This window comes from Pseudorca crassidens, chromosome 1, assembly GCF_039906515.1.
Source record: "Pseudorca crassidens isolate mPseCra1 chromosome 1, mPseCra1.hap1, whole genome shotgun sequence".
NCBI lineage: Eukaryota > Metazoa > Chordata > Mammalia > Artiodactyla > Delphinidae > Pseudorca > Pseudorca crassidens.
The window spans coordinates 196310664-196338472 of NC_090296.1; the positions used below are offsets into that span (position 1 = coordinate 196310664).

At 44.3% G+C, this 27809-nt stretch overlaps 1 protein-coding gene across 14 annotated transcripts in view; it reads right to left on the bottom strand.

The window, feature by feature from the left end:
* The window catches only part of SVIL (supervillin), a 235394-nt gene that overhangs the window by 63642 nt on the left and 143943 nt on the right, over window positions 1–27809 (bottom strand). For 12 of the 14 annotated variants that reach the window (XM_067705079.1, XM_067705082.1, XM_067705083.1 and 9 more), the window contains 8 exons: window positions 25007–25064; window positions 24741–24892; window positions 20973–21648; window positions 5457–5537; window positions 2066–2938; window positions 1535–1705; window positions 773–807; window positions 130–191 (listed from right to left, as the gene is read on the bottom strand). In XM_067705079.1, the coding sequence (XP_067561180.1) occupies window positions 130–191; window positions 773–807; window positions 1535–1705; window positions 2066–2938; window positions 5457–5537; window positions 20973–21648; window positions 24741–24892; window positions 25007–25014 (2058 nt within the window). In that variant the 5' untranslated portion in view covers window positions 25015–25064. The remainder of the gene's footprint in view (window positions 1–129; window positions 192–772; window positions 808–1534; window positions 1706–2065; window positions 2939–5456; window positions 5538–20972; window positions 21649–24740; window positions 24893–25006; window positions 25065–27809) is intronic. The other 2 variants (XM_067705089.1, XM_067705087.1) reach the window with 1 other exon arrangement.

Genomic DNA, 27809 nt, shown 5'->3' on the forward strand with positions numbered 1-27809 from the left:
CAGTGCACACGCCAGCCACACCGGAGGAGAGAAGCGCAGGTGGGCCCAGGGCCGGCGCAGGCAGCAGGCTGGCCGCGGGGCCGCCCACAGAGGTGACGGCTTCTCCGACAGCCCTTCAGCACATCTTACCCTGAAGAGCAGCCTCTTCGCAGCAACGCTCAGCCTGGCTCGCTCATCGACCTTCTCTTCATCTGTAAAAGGTCACAGGTGAAAACTGGATGTCATTAGAAAACGTAGGGAAAGCCCGTGAAACGTTTCCCAGGGCTGACCTGGAAATCCTCTGAATGTGAGAATTCTTAGATATACTAAAAATGACAACAGGCAATACTTTCCCCTTGGCGGGGGAGGCTATCCTTCTGCTTCTGAAAAGGTACTAGTTCCCACTGCAATTAACCAAACGGAGCTCCTGTCTGGGCCATAATTTTCTACTACAATATTTGACTTAAGTATAGATATTATGGAACTAAGAAGAGATTTTATGGAAGGAACTTCTCTTCTTTATTGTTAAATAGTAACAAGAAAGCAACAAGAAAAGTCTGCTTCTTCGATTCCAATCAGTTGTTTTAGTATGGTTCACGGCTCCGTTCTCTCTCTTGGCACTAAGGGAAAGTGCGTGTGAAAATCTCAACTAGGCTTTATTGTATTCACAGGAAGAAAACCTGCCAGAAAGAACGCAGTATGTTCCATCATCTCATTCTTTCCAGAAGCAAAAATCTTATGATCTAAATCTAATCTGGGTGAGATGACAAAGAAGAAAAAGACAGATACTTGCCCTCTGCAGCTGGCATTTCTGAATTTGAAGTTGACCTGGGAAAGACATTAGCAAAAAAATAATAACTAACAATTAGCTGGTGGGAGTGGAAGATCCAAGGATAAACTAAAAGTGAAAATAAAACTGCAGTTAAAGTCTCTTAAAGAATATCCCCCTGGTAGCAATTCTAGCTGCGGACACGCGTGGACAGCTGTGGACACGCGTGGACAGCTATGGACACACGTGGACAGCTGTGGACACCGTGGGCTACGTGTGCACACAGACCGGCTAGGTGTTTCACCTTGTGCAGACAAACCAGGACCAGGTACGACTCATTAAAGACGACTGATCATCACCCTTTGGACGAACCCTTTCATTTCTCTGCATCCGCATACGATAAGATTAAAAACTCACAGATAACACGCAGGTAGACGTTTATAAACTGAATATAAAATCCCTTTTCACCGTAACATCTGGTGGACGGTCCATCTGGATTCTAACTTAACAAGGGCATAAAAATTTTATACCCTTAAATGAATAACGTTTCTCACTTCTTACCATTTGAACGCAACTGAAAACTACGTGGTGATAGTGTCGTCATGGTCAACATTCTTTAAAGATACATTTACACGAGCCAAATAAATATCCCGTATAGCTTAGATGGGAGAATTACGGAGTCATCACATCCCATTGAAACAGTATCGGGACCATCCCTGGGATAGAAATTCCCATAGGATTTCTTCTAAGTTCCTAGACCAGGGAACTTGACAGACACATGCCTACCTATCTGATTCCTTTCGTTCTGCTGAGGTTATGGGTTGAGTTCTAAATCTCTCAGAAGTCTTTCTACTTTCACCAGGAGAAAAATAGCGTCTTGGTTTCCGGGACCCTCTCTCCCGTTCCACGCTGGTAGGCAAGCCAGCACCTTCGCTTGACCCCTCGACCCGTGAATGGCTTTTACAGTCGTGGGGAGAAGGTAGACAGAAGGGAGACGGGGAGACAGAGAGAGGGAAGAAAGCACAGGTTTATGCAACTCGGTGAGTCAAGGCACGAACACCGCCAAATCCCACTGCATGCCTCTACCATGCACGTCGGGAGATGGAACATTGCGAGACCCGACACTCTAGAGCTCCCCGTTAGTAGGCGAAAGCAGACTGGTAGTCGTGGAGCCATGTCCTGGATGGTCTGCCCTGCACACACTTGTGAGCTAAGCTGGTAAGACTCAAGGCAGGACACCACACAAGTCGAGAAGTGAATTAACTCTGCCAAGGACGTGCAAGTGACACATCGGGGGGACGCGTGGACATCACCTACAGCTCGGGTCTCTCGCTGGCCCGGGCTGACTGCAGGAACACATTGCAGAGCTGGGCGACGGAGACCTTGGTGTCCAGCAGGCCCACTTCCGACTCAGCCTTGGACGCCTGCGGCTCCGGGTCGCGCTTGGAAGCCGGGGCCGTGGCCTTCGCGGCCTGCAGCTGAGGCGGGCCCGTGTAGTCAGACAGCGAGCGGGTGAGGACCTTGCGCTTCCTCATGGGCTCTGCCTCCTTCCTGTGACCTTGGGACACAGACTCGCTCTGAACATACACAACCATTTCGCTTCGGCCCATCCTCTCCGTGGGCTGCTGAGCTGGAGGCGGGCGGGCCAGGCTTTCAGGTTCCTTCTGAGGTTCCGAGGTGACTGTGCTAGCAGCGGGCTTACCCGAGTCCTCGGTTCCAGGGGGGTCTTCCTGGCTTCTCCCAGGCCCACGATCCTCCAAAGCGAAAAGCGTTTTCCTGCTTTTCTCCAGAGCTTCAGAGAAGAGCATATCGTCCTCTGCTTTTGACTCACAAATATGGAGAACCGGGGTATCTCTTCTCTCACCTTCTAGAACCTTCGAGGGGGGAGGCTTTGTGACGGTCTGGGTGGCCGACTCCACCCAGCTGTACTCGGATGCGCTTTCTGGGGTGTCCGAGGTTGCCAGCGTGATGGTGTGACTGGGATCTGCCGGCTGGACGTAGCCGTGGATGGGCTGTCGTGCAGAGCTGGCTGCCTTGCCCGAGACCCTATCGAAGGCTGAGTTCTCTGACCGAAAGGCCAGGTAATGGCCTGGCACTGGCTGGTGTCTCCTCTGAGTTAAGGACTCAGGGGCAAGTTCAGGGCTGCTGCGAGCACTCTCCTCTCTCACCAGTTTTTCTCTAACTTTAACTCTTTAAGAAAGAAAAAGGATTTAAGTGCAGTAACTGCTTAAGGGGAAGAGAGCATGTGTGTGCAGATCAGGGATGCCCAGAGAATGGAAAAGCATCTTGGGGGTGGGGGCGGGTGGAGTCAGTGTCAGACACCCACTGCTGTTTGCCAGAGGGAGTCTGAGTTGTTTCCAAATGCCAAACTCACCCTTCCTTCTGTAAGGCTAAGAGGGGTCAGATGCTACCCTGGGAGAGAATGGATGCCTTCCGACTAGATGAATACTCAGAAGCCACAGAGCGATTCATTAATAGGCACCACGGGTATGCACCAGGGCACGCTGCGGCTGGGCTATGGGTTGGTACGTGTTCCACATGGACAGGCCCAGTGTAAGGGGCAGGGACAGCTTCCAAGCGTTTACAAGCCTGCAGACCATATGTAATTTCATTGTCTCCTGCTCGACCTTGCTTACCGCTCAAAATTATATTTACATTCAGAAAAGCTTGGTGCTTGTTGGTCTGAGGTCTAAGAGAATTTTATTTGTGGTAGTTTTGCATTTATCGCAGATAGTTGTGTGCAGACCTCCGGTGTGCATATTAGACTAATTCCTACTTTCAGGAGTTAGCTCTCCACTCGTTCGTTCTAAGCTTTTTGTGGTACCTTAGCTAAATCCCTTTGCCCAGCACCTATTCCCTCTTGTAAGTTAAAGCACAAACTGTAGGCATTTATGAGATACGTATTGAAAGTGATATTTCTGTGAGCCCCTTCTATTTTTGTGTATGAATATGATTAATAAAAATTGTAGATTCCCACTGAAAAAAAATTTCATTGTCTCCTGTAAATGTCAGAGCATTTGTGATTATTATTATTTTTTATTGAGCTCAAGATATATCAGACGATTACCTCTTTTCAAGCACTCAACAGTCACAAACTTTTTCATGCCATGCAGACTACATTCAATCATTCAGAAAACGTGTGACCGGTTAAGACACCATGACGTCTAGCAATTCGAGCGCTAAGAAGAACGTTAGAAAAAAAAGATATTTGTTGAAAGAATTAATGCACTGAACATTTTCTCCCCTCTGGAATTGCCATTAGGCCCTCAGTTAAAAGCTAATCTAAAAAGGGAGGGCTCTGGTTGTTTCTAGAGCTATTTAAATATCTGAGAGCAAAACTGAAATCCATTTCAAAAGCCACCAACCTTTTCTTATGACTGTAGCCAAGAGCGCTGGCTGTGGGTCCCAGGAGACCTCTTTTCAAAGCCTGACTCAGCCAGTTCCAGCTGTATGGTCTCAGGTAACCTACCTGCCCCAGCTGCTTCACCTTTTAAATGGAAATAATGTGATGTCTGCAAAGTTCGCGGTTTAGTGCTTAGCAAAGAGTAAATGTCCAATAGTGCAAACTAGTTCTTGTTTTTACTTTTTTAAAATACCACATCGTGAGGAAGAAGAAACCATTCAGACTGCTTAGGCATGGATTCCTTCCTGGGGATAATCTTTAAAAAATAAAGAAATGCTTTTGAAGTGGGAAAAGCGATTTCTTGGGGAACGTAAAACCTTTATTTACTCAAGATTACTCAGCAAAAATAATTGCTTCCGATATTTATTTTCTGGAAGGGACTATTTCCTTAAATGACAAAGGCACCCTGCTAAATTTGATATAAATACCTACATGTTTTTCAGCATAAGATGCAAGGTATCTATCTATATGTCATTAAAAAAAAATCAAAGACACCTAAAAGGCAGTCACTGTGAACAATTCAGAGGGGAAAGAAAGCATTCTGGGTTGTTACTCTTCCCAGAGACTAGCCAGTGCTGGATGTTTTCATATTTATAATCTTTGTTAATCAAAAGGCGGCTGAAATGTGGTTCAAGTTCTCCTGCGGAATATGTGTCCTTCTCATCAGAGACAATCTGAACGTTGCCCTTGGCCAAGAACAAAGTGACTGTCAGAAACTCAATATATGGGTGTTTTGTCCTCCCAATGACTTATTCATTCTAACTCCTGCTGCCTCTCCCTGCCCCCAGCCTTAACAATGAAACGAGAGGGGGTCTTGTCTGCTTTGAAAACCACATGCCCTAAATGTAGCTGTGCCAATGGTTGAGGGACAGGCAACACGGAAAGGGAAAGGAGGAGGCTGGATGGGCAGGGCGGGGCAGGGGCAGCTGCTGACAAGATAGGACACTAGCTGGTTAGCCTGGTTCAGGGGAGCAGCCCAGAGATGCTGGTTACATCGTCACTACTGCCCCTTCCTGGCAGCACGTGAGTGTGAGAAAGGAGAAAAAGCCAGAGGTGTAGCCAAAAGAGTTTCCAAAAGAGAAGCTGAGGGAAATACTATTGACATTAGTAGGGATTAGGGCAGGAGAAAGAGAAAAGCAAATGATTGGAAAGTAACTTCCAGCAGCCCCTTTGGAACACATGACTTTTAAAAGTCCTGCCACCAAAAAGAGGGCAAAGGAGAGTTAGTTTCGGTGACGTGCGGGACATAAGCCAGCTGGACCAGAGATGCAGTCGCTAAACGCAAGCCGAGAGCTCGGGAGGTACCTGGAAGGCCAGTTGATAAGTGAAGGTGTGTCCCCTTCGGAATCTTTCTGGAGAAACCACTCATGTTTGGGTTTCCCGGTACTATTGTGTAGAAAAAACAAAACTTCAGGTAATGTCTATGAAAATGTTGACATATACACAGACTTAATTATTATAATTTAAAACTCTCAAGGCTGATTTTTCTTAAGTAAAGAGTAATTCTGGCTTTTGAAAAGGTCTAAGCACGTTTTGCCATGGGGTTTCTATTCAGTTCACGGAATTTCTAGGACGTTTGGTTCAGTACTGAAATCAAGAGATCGAATAAATATATCCGAAGCCACCAAAGAAAGTGTTTTTGGGGTCATTTAAAAGTATCAGGAGTCACACTCTGCCCACAAATAGCAGACAATTCTCTTGTAAGAAGCTGGATTAAAAATATCAATTAATTTATCAACTATAATTGTGTTAAGGTACACTGGTAAATAGCGAAATATAAAAATAGTGTCCATGGGCTTCCCTGGTGGTGCAGTGGTTAAGAGTCCACCTGCCGATGCAGGGGATGCGGGTTCATGCCCCGGTCTGGGAAGATCCCACGTGCCGCGGAGCGGCTGGGCCCGTGAGCCATGGCCGCTGAGCCTGCGCGTCCGGAGCCTGTGCTCCGCAACGGGAGAGGCCACAACAGTGAGAGGCCCGCGTACCGCAAAAAAAAAAAAAAAAATTAGTGTCCATGCAAAACAGTACATATCAAATAAAGGTAATAAATAAAATCAATAAGTTCATATCTTTAATTGCTATTCTATATTTTCCTTTTATATTTGTCATCGAACAATGCAGCCAACATAACAGTTACCAAATACTAATGCAAGTCCATCTGATAAATGTTTACTGAGTTCCAACTATGTACAAAGCACTGAGCTGGGCTCTGAGAAGTAGCAAAGGTGAATCAGTACCATGCCAGCCATTAAAAAACTTACACCGTGCTAGGCAGGATAAAATAGGATTTATACATGCACTCCTCAACGCACAATCGAATATAATGCAAGCCCGAATGTGACTAAGTAATAACGCCAGGCTGAAGATATCTTACCAAAAAATCATAGGCAAGGAAAACCTTGCGGTCATTATGTAGAGCAAGACACAGGAGGAATACTCAAACCACCGACCTGTGCCCTCTCACAATATACAACGAAAGCATGGAAATTCTACAGGCTAGTCAAAATGTTTACCAGCTCAAAACCTTGCCAACCTACCTGTAAGAGTCCTTCAAGACCAGGCTGGAAACACATTTCAGATCAAAGTAATTTCCAAAAGAATAGAACAGAATAGAATAATAATTAAAATAAAATTCTCTTAATTTTCTAAAATCATTTTAATTTGGGTTTCGGTTTGAGCTCACAGGCAAGAACCTGTCGATCATCACTACGCTGCGTTTTGCTGCGACCCCTGAAATCTGTCACAACTAGGTGTGGAACTAGGCGTTCCCCAGCCTTGCTACACCCAAAGCAATGACCCCTCCACCCCTCCCCGTCTCCAGTATTATAGCCATTTAGCCCGGGGTAAATAAAAAAAGTCAGATGTATGGGAAGCCATCTTATTTCCAACAATAAAGGGTCTAATTTCTCAACATTTATTTAAACATAGGAATAGTCTGGCATATCCTCTGTGGCCCGGAAAGGAGGCAACTGATGTGGCTCAGGACACAGAGGAAGAAGAGAGAGCGATGGATGCCTGCTTTGGAAAATCATCAGTTAGTAACTCATACGCCTACATCCCAGAGTCATTTTAAGGCTCAAATGCTTTTTGTACGATAGAATGCTTTGCAAACTGTGACATATGCTGTACAACTTTCTGAATATAACCTTCATTAATCAGCATAAACCTTGGTCAGTATTGCCCTAAAAAATTATCAGGCCACTTATGAGACCAATAAGTTCTCAGGATGTAATGTACAACGTGGTAAATATAATGAACACTGCTGTACTTTATATATGAAAGTTGTTAAGAGTGAATCCTAAGAGTTCTCATCACAAGGAAAAATACTCTTTTTCTATTTCTTTGACTTTGTATCTATATGAGATGATGAGGTACACTCAACTCACTCTGGTCATTGTTTCATGATGTGTATACGTCAAATCATGATGCTGCACACCTGAAACTTACACAGTGCTGTATGTCAACTATATCTCAATAAAACTAGAAGAAAAAACTAAAGATAATAACAAAGACAAACAAAAGCAAACAAACTTATCAGGGGGTTGTTTAAGAATATGTTGAGGTCAGCATTTGTAAAATGAAATCATACCCAGACCTGGGGGATCTGCTGGGATCCATTTATCCATCACAACTTAGATGTGGGACTAGCCAAAAAGCCAAATAACCACTACCATCGTGGTGGATACTCAAAGTCTGATGCTTCACATATGATAAATACAAATGTATGGGACAAGACGTAAACGAATGTGAAGGCATCACGTGGAGACCGCAGTGAGCCCTTCACAACGCTGGTCTCCTCCTTGCCTTTCCTCTCCAAGACGACACAGCACTGCACGTCTGTGAGTTCCTGGTGAGTCACCTCCCACATGTAAGGAGAGTGGGTCCAGCCTGAGCTCGCCCTAAGTCAATTCAAAGCAGGAGGGACTTGGAAGAGCATTTCTCCAAGTAAGGCTTTCAGGACCCTTGAGGTCGGCCAAGGCACTTACTAAGGTGAGGTTTTCTGCCATCAAATCCAGAAAGAAGGTGGGGCAGGTGGGGAGAGACCTAAATTTAATGAAACGTTCACTGTCCACGAGGCTGTCCTGGGCACTTGGTCTGCTCCATGTCACAGAGCGTGGCCGCTTCTCCGCCCTTCTCTGACTCACCCACTGCAGCCGGCGGTCGCCCCCTTCACCTGCCCCTCCTTCACTCCTCACCGTCCTTGTCGACTCTGCCTCCCCGCCTGCCCCTCTAAAGCTCAGGGGGCTCACGGCTCTGTCTCCTTTCCTCCTCAGTAATCAAGGCCGTGACGATCTCACCAGCTTTCACTCCCCTGCGGACCGTCTGCCAGTGGTTTCTCCCCATCCGCTCCCTCCCTTGAACTCAGGCTCTTGGGTTCATTTCCATTTGGGTACCTAACAGACATCTTAAAGTTTACAGGTCCAAACATGAACTCTCGATTTCCCTCCAAACTCAGCTTGTGCTGGTGTCTTCCCTATTTCAGCCATTGGCAACGCCCTGCTCTGAGCTGCCCCGGCCAGAAAACGGAGACTCACCTTTAACTCCTGTTTCTCTCTTACGTCACATCCAAGCCATCAGCAAATCCTACTGGTTCCCTTCAAGAGATGACCTCTTTTCACGACCTCTGCTGCGTTCACGCAAGTTCAAGCCACTGCCCTCTCTCACCTAGATTACTGAGATGACCTCTTAATTATTCTACCTGTTCTCATGCTTGCCCCCCTACCAGGTCCGCAGCCACAGTAATCATCTTAAAATGGGAGGCAGATTGGTCGTTCTTTTCTTGGAAACCCTTATATGGCTGCACACGTCATCTAGAGCAAAACCCAAAGCCCTCACGATGGGCAATAGGTCCCCACTGATCTGCCCACCTCACCTGACGCATCTCACCAATGTCACCCCATCACTCCACCCCCCTCCAGGCTCCTGCCTCACTGATGACTGGGGGTTGCCTCAAACGCTCCACACATGGTGTCCACTCAGGCCTTTGCAGGGGCTGTATCTCCCTGGAACCGTCCACCTCCAGAGCTACATGGCTCGCTGCCTCTCTTTACGTAGGTCTCTGCTGCACTGCTATCTTATCAGAGAGACTTTCCTAACCACTTTATATCAAATAGCAGCCCCGATCGCTTCTTTTATTTTAATCATTACTTTTAAAATTTTAATTATTATCTATTCCTTGAAGTACAGTCGATTTATAATGTTGTGTTAAGTTCTCCTGTACAGCAAAGTCAGTTATACATATACATATATATATATATACACATTCTTTTAAAAATTCTTTTCCATGATGGTTTATCACAGGATACTGGATATAGTCCCCAGTGCTCTACAGCAGGACCTTGCTGTTTATCCATCCTATAGGCACTAGTTTGCATCTGCTCACCCCAACCTCCCACTCCATCCCTCCCCCAGCCCCCTCCCCCTCGGCAGCCACCAGTCTGTTCTCCATGTCTGTGTCAGTCTCTTCCTTTTGATGAAAAGTATGCCCTGGCTCCCCAAAATGGTGAATTGAAGTGCAGCACTGATCTCCCTAACCCACAGGCTCCCAAACCTACGGAACATGATGGAAGTTTGGGACCAAGTTTTCCACCAGGGAGCTAGGGGAGGCCCAGGCTCAGATGAAAAGATACATCATTTTATCAAGGGACAAAATTTATTTCTGGAGCCTGGGGGCATTGTTTTGAAGACATAATAATAGCAGGTGAGTGTTTTAAAATGTGAAAAAAAAAAGAGATCACATCTGGAGAGTGGCAATGAAGCCACGGGTTCTTTTCTCTGTTTTTTAAATCTTGCCTGGATGTTGTTATTTTGTGTCTCTTAACATTATGCTTAACTCTTTTTTAATAATTACGCTCGGTTAACAAGTTAACAGTGGGAAGGATTAGTGTCATACAAACATAATGATTGAATATATGACACTACCAGCCTCTGTATGAGAGCTAAGTGAGGTCCTTACAAAGTCAAGAATCGATGTAGGTGGAGAGAGGCACAGCGGTAACGAAACTTTTTCTCTCTAGACAGGGGTAATGCTTACACATTTCCCCAATTCAACAGCCTGTGTCCTTAAAATACTACATGCAGTTTGATGTAAATTATACCTCAATTTAAAAATATATCACTGTTGGGGCTTCCCTGGTGGCGCAGTGGTTGAGAGTCCGCCTGCCGATGCAGGGGATGTGGGTTTGTGCCCCGGTCCGGGAAGATCCCACATGCCGCGGAGCGGCTGGGCCCGTGAGCCATGGCCGCTGAGCCTGCGCGTCCGGAGCCTGTGCTCCGCAACGGGAGAGGCCACAACAGTGAGAGGCCCGCGTACCGCAAAAAAAAAAAAAAAAAAAAAAAAAAAATCGCTGTTGGGACATGGAGAACAGACTTGTGGTTGCCAAGGGGGGGTGGGGAGGAAGGAGTGGAGTGTGGGGTGAGCAGAGGCAAACTATAATGTACAGGATGCATCAACAACAAGACCCTACTGCAGAGCACAGGGAACTGCATTCAATATCCTGGGATAAACCACCATGGAAAAGAGGATGAAAAAGAACGTGTGTGTGTGTGTAACTGAATCCCTTTGCTCTACAGCAGAAATTAACACAACACTGTAAATCAACCCTACCTCAAAACAATTTTTAAAAATATCTCACCACCAGGTTATAGAGTGAAGCTTTCTTGAGTAATCAAAAGGTAGAAAGAGAGTCTTCTTGGGGCAGAAGCAAGATAAACATGTTAGCTAACCAATTTCATCCAGGCTCCCTCGGGGCTAATCTCAGCGCTAAACGCCAAATGCTGCGATCTCGGCCAAGAAACGGTGAGAGGACGGAGGGCTGGAGGGAAGGGTGGAGTCTGCGGCAGGGGCCGGGGTGGCCTTCTGAGGGGGGTCAAGTTTCCTGTTCCCAGATCCATTTGGTTTCCACATCTCCTGCTTGGCTTCTAATGAAGTAACCAAGCAAAGTCATGCAGGGATTCAACTGCCTTGGGACCAGCCTAGAATCAGCCTTTCGGGGCTGGAGGCTGCACTGACAAGGCCAGCGGCTCGCCAAAGCAGCCAGCGGCTTTTTGGCTCACGTATCACGATCCCCACTCACAGCTGAGCAGTATTTATGTGGACTCAAGACCACATACAAGGATTCTAAGCCCAGACAAAGTGGACAGAGCCTGGTAGTAGAAGCAAGGGCTACTCCAAGCGTACTCTGCTGATTGGGGTCACTGGTCCACAGTTAGGTGAAAGGCTTGGGCCAGAATGTAAATGACCAGCCCTGAGTCCGCTGTGCAGTTCAGTGGCATCTTCTTCCCAGCACAACTTTCCTGAGGAAGGAAAGGACCCAAGACTTACATTCCTTGCAAGTCCCTTATACGTTGTGGGCTGATAAGACATCTGCAGATTGGCTGTTTCAGGCGGCACTGCTACTGCCTCTTGACACTTTATGAAGACATGGAAAACAGCAGACCATTCATTCAGAAACGACTGACGGAGCCCCTTGGTATGTGTTAGATGCTGGGAAGGAGATAGGAAAGTGACTGAGACACGGTATCTACCCTTCCTGTAAGGCTTCTACTAAAGCAATGCTATCACTGAGATCGTCCTTACCCATCTTACGGATTGGCTTAATACCAGATTCAAGGCGCCATCCTTGAACATCCCTGTCTGGGTGCGTCCGCTTTGCTGTAGGATGCTGGGCACTGAGATGCCCCTCTTCCTGAGACGTGAGGTGCAGCTGAAGCTGCATTTGTGAGACGCCTCATCTGGTTCCTGAGCTCTTTCTCTCCTTTCCCCCTTTTGGCAGAATCATCATCAACCAGAAGCCAGCCTGGTAACACTAGGGCTCCCTGCACCAATTCAAGCTACAGTTTTATAACCGTGCTGGGAAAAGGACAGTCTGACAAAGAGAAGAACAGACTGCTTCGGGAATCTAAGCACCAGAGAATGTGTAAGAGACTCCCAAAATGACTCTTAGGTTTCTCCTAAGACAGACAGAAGCTTATACAAACTTGGAGAGGTCAAGAAAGCAGGCAGATGGGAAGGTGGACTCTCTGAACGTGCTCTCATAGGTTGATAGCCCAAGGAGAATGAGATCCCCAGATGTGATCTGAGCACTGCAGAGCACAGGTGGACCAGTGCTACCTGTGCTATTGACAGTTCATGTTCATTAATGTCCCCTAAGATTGGACTAGACATTTTGGCAGTCAAATAAAGGACTTACTGTCAACTAAAAGTTCTAGGTCTGTTTCCCATGAACTGCTATTAAATCAGGTTTCCCCAATCCTGAACTTGTACATTGATTTTTTTTTCCCCTTCTAAATACAGGACTTTCTTAAATTTCATCTTGTTAGTTTCCAGCCATCGTTCCAGGTACATGTGCTCTCTCGCCTCCATGCTCATGTTCTCTCTTCCTTCTCTCTCTCTCACCCTCCCTCTAATCTCTTCTCTCTCCATCCCTCCCTCTCCCCTCTCTCTCTCTTTTGCTATCATCAAATTTATTTACACAGTCCCTCCTCCAGAAATCTGACCACCCTATCACTGGCATCTCCCAGATCATCTGATGAAATGCCAAACAGGACCAAGCCCAACGTGGAACCAGAGACTCCAGCACTTCATGGCTGGGTAACTGCAACCACCTCTTTAGTGACCTCCCTGACTGAATCAATTCTCCTTCAGACCAATCCCCCCCAGTCCTCCAGCGCTATCTTTCTAAAGTACATCATCGAGCATACTTGTTTTAAAATCCTTCAGACACTTCCCACTGTACTGTCCACAAGAAGGCCAAATGCCTTGTCATAAGATGCTCTATGGTTGGTCCCCACCTGGCTCTCCTGCTTCATCCCGTCCCCCTCCTTCTAGGTCACCTGAAGCAGCCTCCCCTCCACGTCTAGCAAACTCACCACATCCTTAAGGACTTGGTTCAACTATGCCCGCTTCTCCAAGGGAGAAGGTTGAATACCTCATCTTGGTGTTCCCATGTCACCCAGCCTTGAGCTGTATAACCTTATCAACCTCACTGTGTTGTAGTTATATCTCCCACACTTAAAAAAAAATGACACGCCCACCCAAGAGCACAGTGCCTGGCACAAGATAGTTTTCTTAAACTACTTCAGAGCTGAAATTAACCCATAAATCAAGACTTCTGAGGTCTGGGTGGATGGACAGATACCTACTGAGTTTGAGTCCCCCCAGACTATATGTTTTCATTTTGTTTATGAGGATGAGGCCTTTAATACCTTATGTAAATCCACATAAACGGTTTCTATAATATCCCTGACCTTCTTTCCTAAAGTTTCTAACCTTCAAAGGTCAAAAACAGCAAAACCTCTTTTCCACTATGATGGAAAACAGAACTGACATTAATAACAAGAGCAGCGTGTCATGGAAAGAACTCTGACGGATTCAGAGACCTTGAATGACCGCATCATGGACTCAGCTATATGGTCTTATATAGATCATATAATCTTCAGAGGTTTTTTCATGTATAAAATAGATTTTTAAACTAAATAATCTCCCGGGTTACTTCTGGTTCTGAGAGTTTAAAATTCTTTAACATAGAATATCTGTTTTGTGGGGTCCTGGGGTGAGCCCGCTCTCCATAGGGCGGAGGTTACCTCTCGGGAGAGGGCTATAGGATTACTGTGGATGAGATGGTGACCTTGAGTGTAACCGAACTTTTTAATGATGTGGCAACTGTCTGGCAGAGGATTGTATCACCAAGAAATAAGAATTCACCCGAAGTTGTCAAAGACAGGAGTTGCTCTGGGTTTGTATCCCTAAGTATACAATATGATGACATGCTTTAACTCCCAATAACCCCTAAGAGTTAACAGACAAAAAAGTGCTTCCTGCCACCAAAAGGAAGTCAAATCCAGCCAGTAAAATTAGTTTCACCCTGTGGGTGTCCAGCTCTAATTATATAACAGCTCCTAATGATAAAACACGATTCAGCTTAGGAAGAACAGTTATTAACTTCGGCATCTCATTAAAACTAGAAGTTTATTTGCTGAAAGTTGTTTGGAAAGCTGCTAATGATTTCTTTGTATTCATTGGCAGTGAATATGTATGCTACTATTCACACACATTAGGAACGTGCAAAGGCACAAGCACACAGGCACAACTTTACATTTTAAAATCCGGCAGACTTCTGCAGTTTTAGGACAAACCAGCTAGTATTGGGGGTGACACAGTCTTATTTCTTTCAATGGACAGAAATGGATACTTGCCAGTGAAAACAGAATAAAATGGAAAAACATGGCAATGAGTTAACCATAAATATAGCCCAAATTTAGAAGAACACGGCAAGGACTGATGTTTGGGGATACAGGGACTGAAAGGTGAAAGCGATCCTGTGCTGATACAAAGACAGACACGTGAGAAGTACCCAGCGGTCTCTTTAAAGAGTAGATCCTCGGAGATCTCTGTTCTTATGACATTCTGCCCCGACGCAGAGTCTCTGTTAGGAACCTTCCTGCCCTGGTAGAGACAGGAGCTGAGCCAGGAACACAGATGGTCCAGAGGCAGGTGCCTTCCTCAGCATCTCTCTAATTAACCAAAACAATGAGCTTCAGGCTCTGGAGACGGTTTTTAGATGCAAACCTCTCACCGGGAGATGCCCAAACGATCAGAAATAAAGGATAAAAACTCTAATTCAAAATGATACGTGCACCCCTGCGTTCATAGCAGCACTATTTACAACAGCCAAGACATGGAAACAACCTGTGTCCATTGACAGAGGAATGGATGAAGAAGATGTGGTATATATATGTGTACACACACACACACACACACACACAATGGAATATTACCCAGCCTTGAAAAAGAATGAAACAATGCCATTTGCAGCAACGTGGATGGTCCGAGAAATTATCATACTAAGTGAAGTAAGTCAGAAACAGAAAGACAAATATCATATGACATCACTTATATGTGGAATCTAAAATATGACACAAATGAACATATCTACAAAACAGAAACTGACCTACAGACATAGAGATCGACTTGTGGTAGCCAAAGGGGAGGTGGGGAGGGAGAGGGATGGAGTGGGAATTTGGGATGAGCAGATGCAAACTATTATGTATATGATGGATAAACCACAAGGTCCTACTGTAGAGCACAGGGAACTATATTCAATATCCTGTGATAAACCATCATGGAAAAGAATATGAAAAAGAATATATACATGTATAACTGAATAACTGAGTATATGTATATGTATAACTGAATATATGTATAACTGAATGTATAACTTTCCTGTATAGCAGAAACTAACACACCTTTGTCAATCAACTAAACTTCAATAAAATTAAAAACAAAAGAAAACAAAAGAAGTTTTTTGAATTAAAAAGAAAGAAAGACTGCAGCATAATCCCCCTTCCTTCCTAGTTGGCCAGAGTCTGCACGTCACAGTGTTGCAGAAACAGACTGTTCTGGAGGATATACCCTGGCCTATCTTCCTGGCCAATGCTCCATCGCAAGGGAAGCCCAGTCTAAACCATCAGATCACCAGTGGCGGCTGCCCCCGGTCAAATGTCAGCATCAGCTCTGCATGAAACCCCCATCATCATTTTCTGGCCACGAATGATACAGTTTACTATGTGGGAGAAGGTGTGATGGGGATCCCAGTAGAGTAATAAACAAACAAACAAACAAAAACAAGGGTTTTCCAGAGCAGGTCACCTCTAGGAAATCAGGTGTGATTCTCTTCTTTCCAGTCACGTAGGAAAGTATAGACGCTCAGGAGAAGAGCAGCTGTGGGACTCGGGGTAGTGAAGGAGTCCCTTCACGCACAGAAGGAACCGAGACGGTACATCTTATTGCTTTTACTATTAAGAGATACGCCGAGGAGCAAATTCAACAAGAGCTTTTAATTTAGGATTTCTAATAGAGCTCAGAGTTTTAAATTTTTGAATAATAATTCATAGGCCCCAGATCCCTTTGAATTTTATTCTAAAATTCACAGTGGCTGAAGTAACAAAGAATGGTTCGTATCAGTAACACCACCTCGTCAGAAAACGTAGTTTCTGAAATCCCAGACTTCACAGGATTTGGCAGGATTTGGGGAATGGTGGTTGGGAGGTGTTTTATGCTCTATTACTGATATAATATAGTATATATATATATATATACACACACACACACACACACACACACACACACACACACATATATGATGTGGTGTATATATACTGCTCTGTTACTATGTACATTCTTAGTTTGCTACAGAACAATGTTTTCACCCGACTTCCTGGGAAACTAACAGGGTTTCTGAACTGAAGACCCTGTGACTAACATACATATACATACATACATTAACATACACACATACATATGTTCTTTATCATATAAACTGGACGTTAAATAATTCTAAAATAAACTTACTACTCAGCTAAATATTGCCCTAGAGATTGTTACTGAGCTTATAATGCTTAAAAACAGTATATAGTACAGTGTAAGAACTAATGATTATTCCGTGTGTACATATATTTCTGCGTTAGCATATATGAGAATATACAAAAACTATGCATTCGCTACCTGGCTCACATTTGAAATTTAGGACACCACGGGCAGTGTTTTGATGTTATAGTTCATGAGTGATGTATTCCTATTTAATTAATGAAACAAAAAGAGCCTCTTTCTCGTGAGCACAAAATGAAACGACGGAATGGGCATGACTTAATTCAGAGATGAATAGTTCCAAATCCTGGTAGAGCTAGGTGATGAAAGAGTAAAATACAGCAGTGAGAAAAATACTCCGTTTCAGTGATAGGACAAATCCATGATTAAGTATGGCATTCAATTGTTTTGTTATTTGTAGATAATTATTTTTGGTCATTCCTTAATCTTCTAAACTTCTCTGTCACATATTTCCAGGTCAGACACCATCTTATTTTCACTTATGGTTACTGGGTCACCGAGGGTTCTCTGGTTACTGTTTCAGTTCACAAAATATTTTTTGTCTTTCTTCTCCCCAAGTGGAAGTGAGACAACAATGACCTTCTGACACCCGAATTTCCTGGCTCTAGAGAAAGGACAACTAGCAGAATGTTCATCCATTTAAATCCACCTTTAAAAGGTGAATAAATAGAATCATTGCCAAATAAATCCCAACGCTATTTTAACATCATACCTGTCACACATTCTTTTCCATCCTTTTTTAATGTAAATATATCTGAGGTATTTTCCTTACACGTATGAAATGATTTGTGTTTCTTTGCCTGTAAGTCATAGAATTGTATGCCTTGAGTGGCTTCAAAAAAAATAAGGCACGTGCTTCCTTGTGAACTCCTTTACAACTTCTCAATACTTTTAAGCCTTTCTTCCATGAAAGTAAGGCGCTGTCAGGCTAAGGCTTACGAACATTTCCAGGTAACGTGCCTCTTCAAATAATCTAGAAGGAAATGGGCTCTTGCGATTTTAAGTGATATATATTTTTGAATATTGAGATTTTAACTCACAGAGAACTATTAAGAATCCTGTCATTTTACCTGGAATACTCAACATGGTTTTAATTATTATTACAACTGCTTCAAAATCTCATCTACTATATGTGATCTAGATGGCTAACTAGACACCACGATAATAAACAGTTTTCATGATATGGCACTCAGAAGTTAGATTCCTCGTTATTTTTTAACCCATGTAACCAAACTGCGATGTTAAGTTTGTCTGTCCTGCGCACACAGCCCATGAAGAGTTTGCTTTGATAGAGCGTAACTAACGCCAAAACACTGCTTCTACTACGAAAAGCAAATTTCCCAAACAACAGACTTCCCTTTCAAAGTACGAGACAATAGGTCCCTAAATTTTAAGCAGTTAAGTTCAAAGGCTGGACAAAGGCCCTCAAAATACAATCAGGACCCATACTACTGAATTCTCTTAGAAACTAATATCCCTAAATATTCTAGCATAGATGATCAAGCAAGTGGTGACAGGTCTTGAGGTCAATATACTTCAATAACTAAAATAAGCTGCTTTAGATATATAACTGCCACATGAAGACGACCATATTTACTGCTCCGTTCCAATGTGGAATAAACAGGAGTATTTTCCAACATCCTTTTCTTTCTTCCAGAATAAATTTGCTTTATCTCGGGTTCTCATCCTTCCTCAATTCACCTGCAAAGCTAACGCTTGTTTGAACTGAAAAAATACATGTCGGAGTCTGTCTAGACAATCACCCCAAACCGTTATGTAGGATGTTTAAGTAGATTGCATTTTAACTGGTCATCACGCTTATTAGATTTAAATATCTAAACTGAACTTAAATTTAAATTTAGGTATTTAAATTGGGAAAGAAACACATATCCTCTCTGGCATCTGACCTTTTGATTTTATTCCTTTTCTGATCTTCCATAGGTTGACCCTATGACACAGCGATTTCTCCTACTGGCTGATCTTTTCAATGAGATGCTCGTATACACAGCTGTCTTCTTAGCGTGCCAATATACTTATAAAACATATGTCACAGTTATATTCAGCGTATATCACAGTCACACTTCACACCCTAAACTGAGACCCAGTGGAAACTGGTTAGTGGTGTCCTTCTGCTTGGTGACTTTAAATGACTGCAACAAAAACAATCGCCCCAAAGTCTTGGGTATGACCACAGAAAAACAAAGAAAAAGACAGTTGTTAAAGGCGAGCGAGAAACACAGTAAGAAGAAAGGTCATGAGGAGGACCTTCAAGATGGTGGAGGAGTGAGACGTGGCAATCCCCACAAATACATCAAAAATACTTCTACGTGTGGAACAACTCCTACAGAACACCTAAGACCTCACACTTCCCAAAGGCAAGAAACTCCCCACATACCGGCCGTGTGGCTGACAGGGTCTTGGTGCTCTGACCGGGTGTCAGGCCTGAGCCTCTGAGGTGGGAGAGCCGAGTTCAGGACATTGGACCACCAGAGACCTCCCGGCTCCATGTAATATCAATTGGTGAGAGCTCTCCTCGAGATCTCTGTCTCAACACTAAGACCCAGCTCCACCCAACGACCAGCAAGCTACAGGGCTGGACACCCCCTGCAAACAACTAGCAAGACAGGAACACAACCCCACCCATTAGCAGAGAGGCTGCCTAAACTTATACTAAGTTCACAGACACCCCAAAACACACCACTGGAGGCGGTCCTGGCCACCAGAAAGACAAGATCCAGCCTCATCCACCAGAACACAGGCACTAGTCCCCTCCACCAGGAAGCCTACACAACCCACTGAACCAACTTTAGCCACTGGGGACAGACACCAAAAACAACGGGAACTACGAACCTACAGCCTGCAAAAAGGAGACCCCAAACACAGTAAGATAAGCAAAGTGAGAAGACAGAAAAACACACAGCAGATGAAGAGCAAGGTAAAAACCCACCAGACCAAACAAATGAAGAGGAAATAGGCAGTCTACCTGAAAAAGAATTCAGAATAATGATAGTAAAGATGATCCGAAATCTTGGAAATAGAATAGAGAAAATGCAAGAAACATTTAACAAGGACCTAGAAGAACTAAAGATGAAACAAGCAATAATGAACAACACAATAAATGAAATTAAAAATTCTCTAGAAGGAATCAATAGCAGAATAACTGAGGCAGAAGAACGGATAAGTGACCTGGAAGATAAAGTAGTGGAAACAACTACTGCAGAGCAGAATAAAGAAAAAAGAATGAAAAGGACTGAGGACAGTCTCAGAGACCTCTTGGACAACATTAAACGCACCAACATTTGAATTATAAGGGTTCCAGAAGAAGAAGAGAAAAAGAAAGGGACTGAGAAAATATTTGAAGAGATTATAGTTGAAAACTTCCCTAATATGGGAAAGGAAATAGTCAATCAAGTCCAGGAAGCACAGAGAGCCCCATACAGGATAAATCCAAGGAGAAACACTCCAAGACACATATTAATCAAACTATCAAAAATTAAATACAAGGTAAAAATATTAAAAGCAGCAAGGGAAAAACAATTAACACACAAGGGAATCCCCATAAGGTTAACAGCTGATCTTTCAGCAGAAACTCTGCAAGCCAGAAGCGGGTGGCAGGACATATTTAAAGTGATGAAGGGGAAAAACCTACAACCAAGATTACTCTACCCAGCAAGGATCTCATTCAGATTTGATGGAGAAATTAAAACCTTTACAGACAAGCAAAAGCTAAGAGAATTCAGCACCACCAAACCAGCTTTACAACAAATGCCAAGGGAACTTCTCTAGGCAGGAAACACAAGAGAAGGAAAAGACCTACAATAATAAACCCAAAACAGTTAAGAAAATGATAATAGGAACATACGACGTAGAGAATGGACTTGAGGACACGGGGAGGGGGAAGGGTAAGCTGGGACGAAGTGAGAGAGTGGCATGGACATATACACACTACTAAATGTAAAAGAGGTAGCTAGTGGGAAGCAGCCGCATAGCACAGGGAGGTCAGCTCAGTGTTTTGTGACCACCTAGAGGGGTGGGGTAGGGAGGCTCAAGAGGGAGACGCAAGAGGGAGGAGATATGGGGATATATGTGTACGTAAAGCTGATTCACTTTGTTACGCGGCGGCAACTAACACAACAACGTAAAGCAATTATACTCCAATAAAGATGTTAAAAAAAGAAAAAGGTCCTGAAAGTGTGTCCCCATGACACCTGTTCAATTTATTCTTTTAAAAAAGAACACACCAAGAATTATAAAAATCAAAAAGACCAGGAAGCTTTCTGCTTCCGTAGGACCTGTGTTGAGACTGCGGAAATTGAAAAACCATAAATCGCATTATTTCTGCGGTGAGCCCAGACTTCCGCAGAGCGCCGAGAACCCCCAGATCCCAGACACAGCAGTGGCAGAGGGGACGCAGGTGTCTGCAGGTCAGCACTTACCTGGCTCGAGCCTCGGCAGGGAGTGGCAGGTCGCCTGTGGAGTGGCTCGGAGAGGCCGGCTGCCCAGGTGGCGGCCCGGGCAGGCTGTGCGTTGGCTTTGGGGACCTCGGCATTTCACCGAGGGCGCAGTCTCGCCCGGAGAACGGGAAGGATGCGGAGCCCTCCCCCGCGGGGGGCAGGTCTCGGGCTGGCCCGGTGGCACTGGGCTCTTGACCTCGTCTTTGGTTTTCTACGTTGAGCAGCACCTCTGTGTCGGAAAGACCATCGCGCCGGTGGAGGGCGTGGTCCTTGGACCCAGCCATGCAGCTCCCGAGCCCCGGGACCTCGGCCCTGGAGTAGGAAGCGCCCGAATCTCTGCTGGGCTCCGCAGAGCGGTCGCTTCTTCCTCCCCTTTTCTCAGCCGTCTCAGGGTCCTTCCTGGACTTGCTGTATCGAGACGGAGACTCAGCGTCGCCTTCCGGGTCCAGGGTGAGCCCATACTTTTCTGCCAGCTGCCGTCTCCTCTCTGCTTTGTACCTGGCGATCCTTTCGGCTTTGGACTCTAGGCTCTGGGTGTCCATGATGCTGGAACCGTAGGGGGAGTCACCATGGATGCCCGAGGATTCTGTGCAGTGTTTGGATCGAGTCTGCTTTTCTAAGGAAGAATCCAAAGTTTCTTCCTCTTCATTTGATTGGCCTACAAGAAGATCACACACACAGATTTCAAGCAAATAATAAAATGAGGTTATTCTACTCTGTTCCGTACACGATATGCTCCGAGCGCCCAGGCTGTGAAGGTCCAATTTCTCACTTACGTGCAGCTGCCTAAAATGATTTACCTGGGATGCTGAAGAAGTTTGAGGTCTGCAGTGAAATACATAAAGGCTGTGACGTTCAATGGGCTGCATAAGCTGGGTCAAGCATGGCCGCAGCTACAGCTCAGTCCCGACAGCCCTCGCTCTAGTTCAGTGCCTATTTCCCCTTATTTACTTTTCTGCTTTTGAGTTTAATGTTTCATCTGTGAGGCCAGAGGACGAGTTCAGACTCCTCTAGAAAAGATAACAGATATTCGAACTGCTGTAATTTGACGAGTGATGGATAGTGGTTTCATGGGAAACCACACAGGATCTGATAGTAACCATAACAATAATGGCCCATGTCAACATCTGCCAGGTGTGGCTGTGTTTTTCGTTTTTTTTTTTTTTTTAACAGAAGTGGCTTTTTCCAATTATCCTCTGCATGCTTGATGTAGAAAAGGTCTACGGTGAAAACAGGAAGGTTAACCTCCAAATCACCAATAATCACTAACATACAATAATCAGTAATAAATACATGGATAATTTGCTAAACTTTTCTATACACTCTTTCTAGTCTTTTATGTGTCATTTCTTTTTATATAAGTGATTTCTTTTTTTCTATATAAAATAACTCATATTTTATGTAACCTTAATGTCCTACATAAAACATTTTTCTAAGTGTGGAAATCTTATTTTGAAGACATCATTTTAAGGTTTCATAATATTTCACACTACAGGCATTCCAGAATCAATTTAACCATTCTCATATTCCTGGGCACTGAAGTTGACTCTAACTTTTAATCCATCATATTTTCTGATTATTGTTACAAAAGATAGTTGCATAAAAGTGGAATTGCTTTATCAGTAGGTACATCATTTTAAGACACGTGCTAGACTGTCAAATTAATTTTTGTAAAGCTTGAATCGATGTACACTGGAACCTGCAATGTATGCTCTCACTAACACCGAGTGTTAATTTTAAAACTCGCCTTTGAGGATATGAAAAAGAATGTATACATATGTATAACTGAATCACTTTGCTGTACAGCAGAAATTAACACAACATTTTAAATCAACTATACTTCAATTAAAAAATTTAAGAAAGCACATACGTAATATATAAAACTATACACGAGACTATCAAATAATCACATAATAATTTATTATCTATCTGTATCTGTTGTGCTTCATCTTTATATCTCTATTTTGGATTTATATAAATAGTTCCACTTTTTTTTTTTTTTTTTTTTTGCGGTATGCGGGCCTCTCACTGTTGTGGCTCCTCCCGTTGTGGAGCACAGGCTCCGGACGCACAGGCTCAGTGGCCATGGCTCATGGGCCCAGCCGCTCCACGGCACGTGGGATCTTCCCGGACCAGGGCACGAACCCGTGTCCCCTGCATCGGCAGGCGGACTCCCAACCACTGCGCCACCAGGGAAGCCCAGTTCCACATTTTTAAAAATGTTTATCATGATGTCCTGTTTCTCAAAAAAAATTTTTTTAAATTAAATTAAAAATTGCCTTTGATTACTAGAAAAAGAGGACGCATGCATTTTTCAATTATTTAGTAGCCATTTGTATCATTATCTTTTTCTTCTCTGGAATATCTGGTCAAGCTTACTGCTCTATATTCTTTTGATTCACAGTGTCATTTTTATTGTTTTGTGTAAAATTTTATAGGAATATGAGCTTTTTATCTTCTTCATGGATATTTTTAAACTTCCTTAATTTTTTGTGACGTCAAAGACTTTCTTTGAAGCACAGATGTTAATTATTATGTAGTCAAGTCAATTGACCTGGTCATTGGTGATTTCTACAGCTGTTTCAGTGTTTTGAAAGTCCTTTTCCATTCAGCTGGAACTAAATACTCACCTCTGTTTTCGTGTTTTTAATTATTCTCTTAAAATTAATTATGTGATTAATTGGACCTTATTTAGGTTTGGGTAGGAAGTGAGGAGGGGGTGTAGTCCCTCCCCACTGCTATCCCATTTTTCCCATTACTGGTTTATTAAATAATTCTTCCTTTTCTTACTAACACGGTGCTTCAATGATCATATGATACATGGATTAACATGTTATGTACGCTGGGGTTTATTTCTGGCCACGTATCTTGGCACTCTGTCTACTTTCGCTTCTTCACGTATGTAAAAAAGAGTCTTAGTTCTCTAGTTTTCTGACCGCAGAAAACCAGAGACTGTAGAGACAGGCAAACGTATCACATCACGAAGGGAGACCGGCGTCTCTCTCTCAGGAAGGAACCAGAAAATACCGGATATAAGAGCAGCAGCACAGAGCCGCAGAGCCGCAGAGCCAGGGACGGGGAGGGCAGGAAGGGCAGCCCCGCGCGCGTCACCCTCTCCCAAGGTCACGTGGATTATCTGATGCTACAGCAACGTCTGAGTAACCAAGGAAAAGCTGTCATGTTTGACACGCTGTTCAGTATGAAACAGATACACAGTGCATTTAAAGTTACACCTATTAAAATAACTTAAATAGGATGCTTGTCGCATAAACACAGAGATTAAGCGCCCCGGTCATTCGAGGTCCAGCTTCGCTCTTCCAGGCTCCCTGCCGAAAGCAACGCTGTCCTGTGCTGGGCATCTGTGCATTCTATTTAAACCTATCATAAGAGATGCCTGTCTCAGCCCTTCCCAAACAAACCTGAGGGTCTCTGACAGCTGGGGCCCTGAGCGGGTGGAGAGAGAGACGCAGTTCCTGCCCTGGGATGGTCTGGGGCACGGGGGTGGAGGTGCGGGAGACTAATGACTGGTCACCAACTGCCCAACTGGGGGTCATTTCCCACTGCTGTGACACTGGAGGACCAGCCCTGGGGCGTGGGGCAGGGCTGCCACAGGCGTTGCTGCTGCTTTGAACAAACCCACAGCTTTCATAGACATTTTATATCCACACAGTCTGCGCCCTTGGGACATCTCATTCCCCAGGAGTGCTGGACAGAAAAGGCTGACGGCGGGCCAGCGGGCCACAAGCTCACCGATGTGAGGACTGGCTGGGTCTGTGGCGCGCGTGCATCTGGGCAGGTCCTCCTCCAGCAGATGATGACTCACTAAGCCCGCGCAGCTCTGCAAGAGGATGGGCTGCGTGTCCGTTTCGATTCCTTCTAGGCGCCTGGCAATTCTTTCTTTTCTGTGCAAGACACCAGCAAAGGCGTGGTGAGCCACGGACATCAGTTCTCAGGCAACACTGGACACTGCTCTGCAAACTCTTCTACTTCCTAATTATGTACAACGAACATCTTACCTTTTCATGTCTGAAAATTCTTTCCTCTTTGGTTCAAAGAGTTTTCTTAATTCTGCAACTAAAATAAGACAATAAAGAAGAAGAAGATAGTCCAGTATTTAGTCGTCATGCGTTCATTTTATTCATTCATTCGTTCATGCAACATCTATTTATGGAACTCATACTTCTGTTCATGGCTCCCATGCAACAGTGATACACAAAACGGACACAGTTCCTGCAAACTGTCTTATAATGGGGGAGGCAGATGCCAGATGAGCACGTGTACACACACACACACACACACGTCACAGGCTGGTCTAAGAAGTAAAACCATGGAGTAATAAGAGTGAGTTCTATTTCATCCACGGGAGCCAGAGGGAGCCTAGCCCTGAATCTCTCTCCAGCCAGCGCAAATCTCACCGTTTTTTAGTTTTATTAGGTTTAGCACAGTATTTCAAGCTTTCCATCATGCAACACTGCAAACGTGCAAAAGTAGAGACTAAAGTACCGCGAACCCCCAAGTGCTACCAGCAAGCCGCAGCAGTCAGGAGCTCACACCACTCCTGCGTCCCCCATCACTGACCTGTAAAGACCTGTAACTACCCGGTGGGGTTTCTAACGGTGCGTGACTGCACACCTTGATCAACTACAGTTGAGATTAACCCAGTTCCTATGCCTCCCCTTACAGGCTTTCCCTGGAAGGAAATGTTAACATTTGCTTCCTGGCTGTAATTCAGGTGGACGATGGAAAATGTAATGACCCCTACTCTCCCAGCAACGCTGGGAGATCAGATGAGCGTCCTACTGATGTTGCGAGGGTCTCCTGTGACGCTGGCCACAAAGATATTGCACTGAGAGGCCAAACAATGGTTTCTCTGGAGAAATGGCCCAACTTGGCAGAGAACCGAGGTCTCTCTCCTTGTGTCCTCCTCAATCACGTGCATTCGTAAGGGCTCGTCTGACCAGCTCCCACTGAGGTCCTAGGAACAGAGAGCTGCGACAGCCCTGGGGCCCACGAAACATCTGCAAGGCTGAGTCAAAGCAGAAACTCACAGGATAGGGTACGAATGCACAGAATTGAATTTTCAGCTGCTTCAATTTCCACTGGATTTTTTTCAGTGGTTATTTTTATTTTTGGCTCTGCCGCATGGCTTGTGGGATCTCAGTTCCCCGACCAGGGACTGAATCCAATCCACGGCAGTGAGAGCCCCGAATCCTAACCACTGGATCGCCAGGGAAGTCCCTAAGTGGTTATTCTTAGTAGTGAGTGAAAACCTCACATGTGCGTGCACACACGACTTTTATACTGTCCTTTGATTGTGTTCAGAGATACCAGCCATCTTTCTATTTACTAGTTTATTTTTAAATGACGGCCACCTGAACAGTTAGCTGGATTGACTGTTTTCAAAGGACAGTTGGCTTCACAAGTCTGTCTGTCCAGTGGCCTTCACAGGCACCAGAGCAGCTGGGGGTGGGCGTCTGGCTTCTCGTGTTTGGTGTAGAAGGCAAGGGTTTGGTTACCATGGTACCTCCTGCCTTTGGAGGAAGTGTGGCTTAGAGCAGTGTCCCTGATCATTTACTGGGGAACAAAATAAGGTCATAAATCAAGCTATACTTTAAATGGGCCCATGAGCTTGTTAATTCTTCGTGGAAAGCTACAGTGAATCTTCTAGGAAAATAAAAAATCCCTCCAGTAAATAAGTTACCTCTCCGTCTACTCTTTCTAACAAATTAATTCTTGAGGACCAAGACCTGCCTCACTCCTACAGACACGAGACAACAGAGAAAAGAAATGGTGTGGAAGGCAAAAAGAAGGAGCAGAGAGACATCTGGAGTTTGGTTTCCCTTCTCCAAGTCTACCATTTAAAAGCAAACTTAGTAAAACACACATGTAACATCATTACTCTGGTACACCTATTCCATGTGAAAACATGTCGGTTGTATAAAAGAGAAGGATGCTGTATTTCAATGGCTGATGTGTGTGTGCACTTTTTTCATTCCTTTCCAGGAAACAGAACACCTTCATACGGGCACGTGCAGTCCTTATTAGGCACCCCCCCTCCCGCGTTTTGGTTGGGTTTATCATAAAACACTGGAAAAGAAGCTAATACTGAAAAATCATGGGAATTGCCCCGACTGTGGAACCATGTCATCACTCCATGTACCAGGTATAGAGACCACGGACTCTTCTATCATCGTTATCTTCTGCCAGTCCTGAATATAGTTTATTATTATTTATAATCTCCCAAAAGGTTTCCTTCCTTTAACGTTTTTATATAATTTCAGACTCAGAAAAATTCAAAGACATATTTCATACGTTAACATTGGTCACTACATTTGACTGAGTTTTTTACCCTCTTTCTCTCTCTCCATATGCATATTTTTGTGTATATACACACGCACATATTTACATATTAATCTTTCTGAATCATTTAAGAGTAGGTTGCAGCCTGATGCCCTTTTTACCTCTAAATTTTTCAGTGCCTATTTCCTCAAAACAAGGAATAAGAATTTTTAAAAAATTAGACGTAAAAGCCGTCATTCAATTGATGGTATGCTGTGTCATGTGTATATAGCTAAAACACGGTTCAGAAAACAGTGATATTCATCAACATAAATCCAGACAGACGCCAGCACAGCTGATCTAACTTCTGTTGTAACAAATTTTCTACTTTGCTTTCAAGTGCATTGAGACTTGTACCCTTTATACCTGTGATTTTAGCTGCTGCCCTTGTCTAACAATATAGATTCTGTGAGTCTAGTTCTTCAGTTATTTCTGCTGGGCCTTGTGTTGGTCATTTTCCAAGTAAGGCAATTTAAGGGA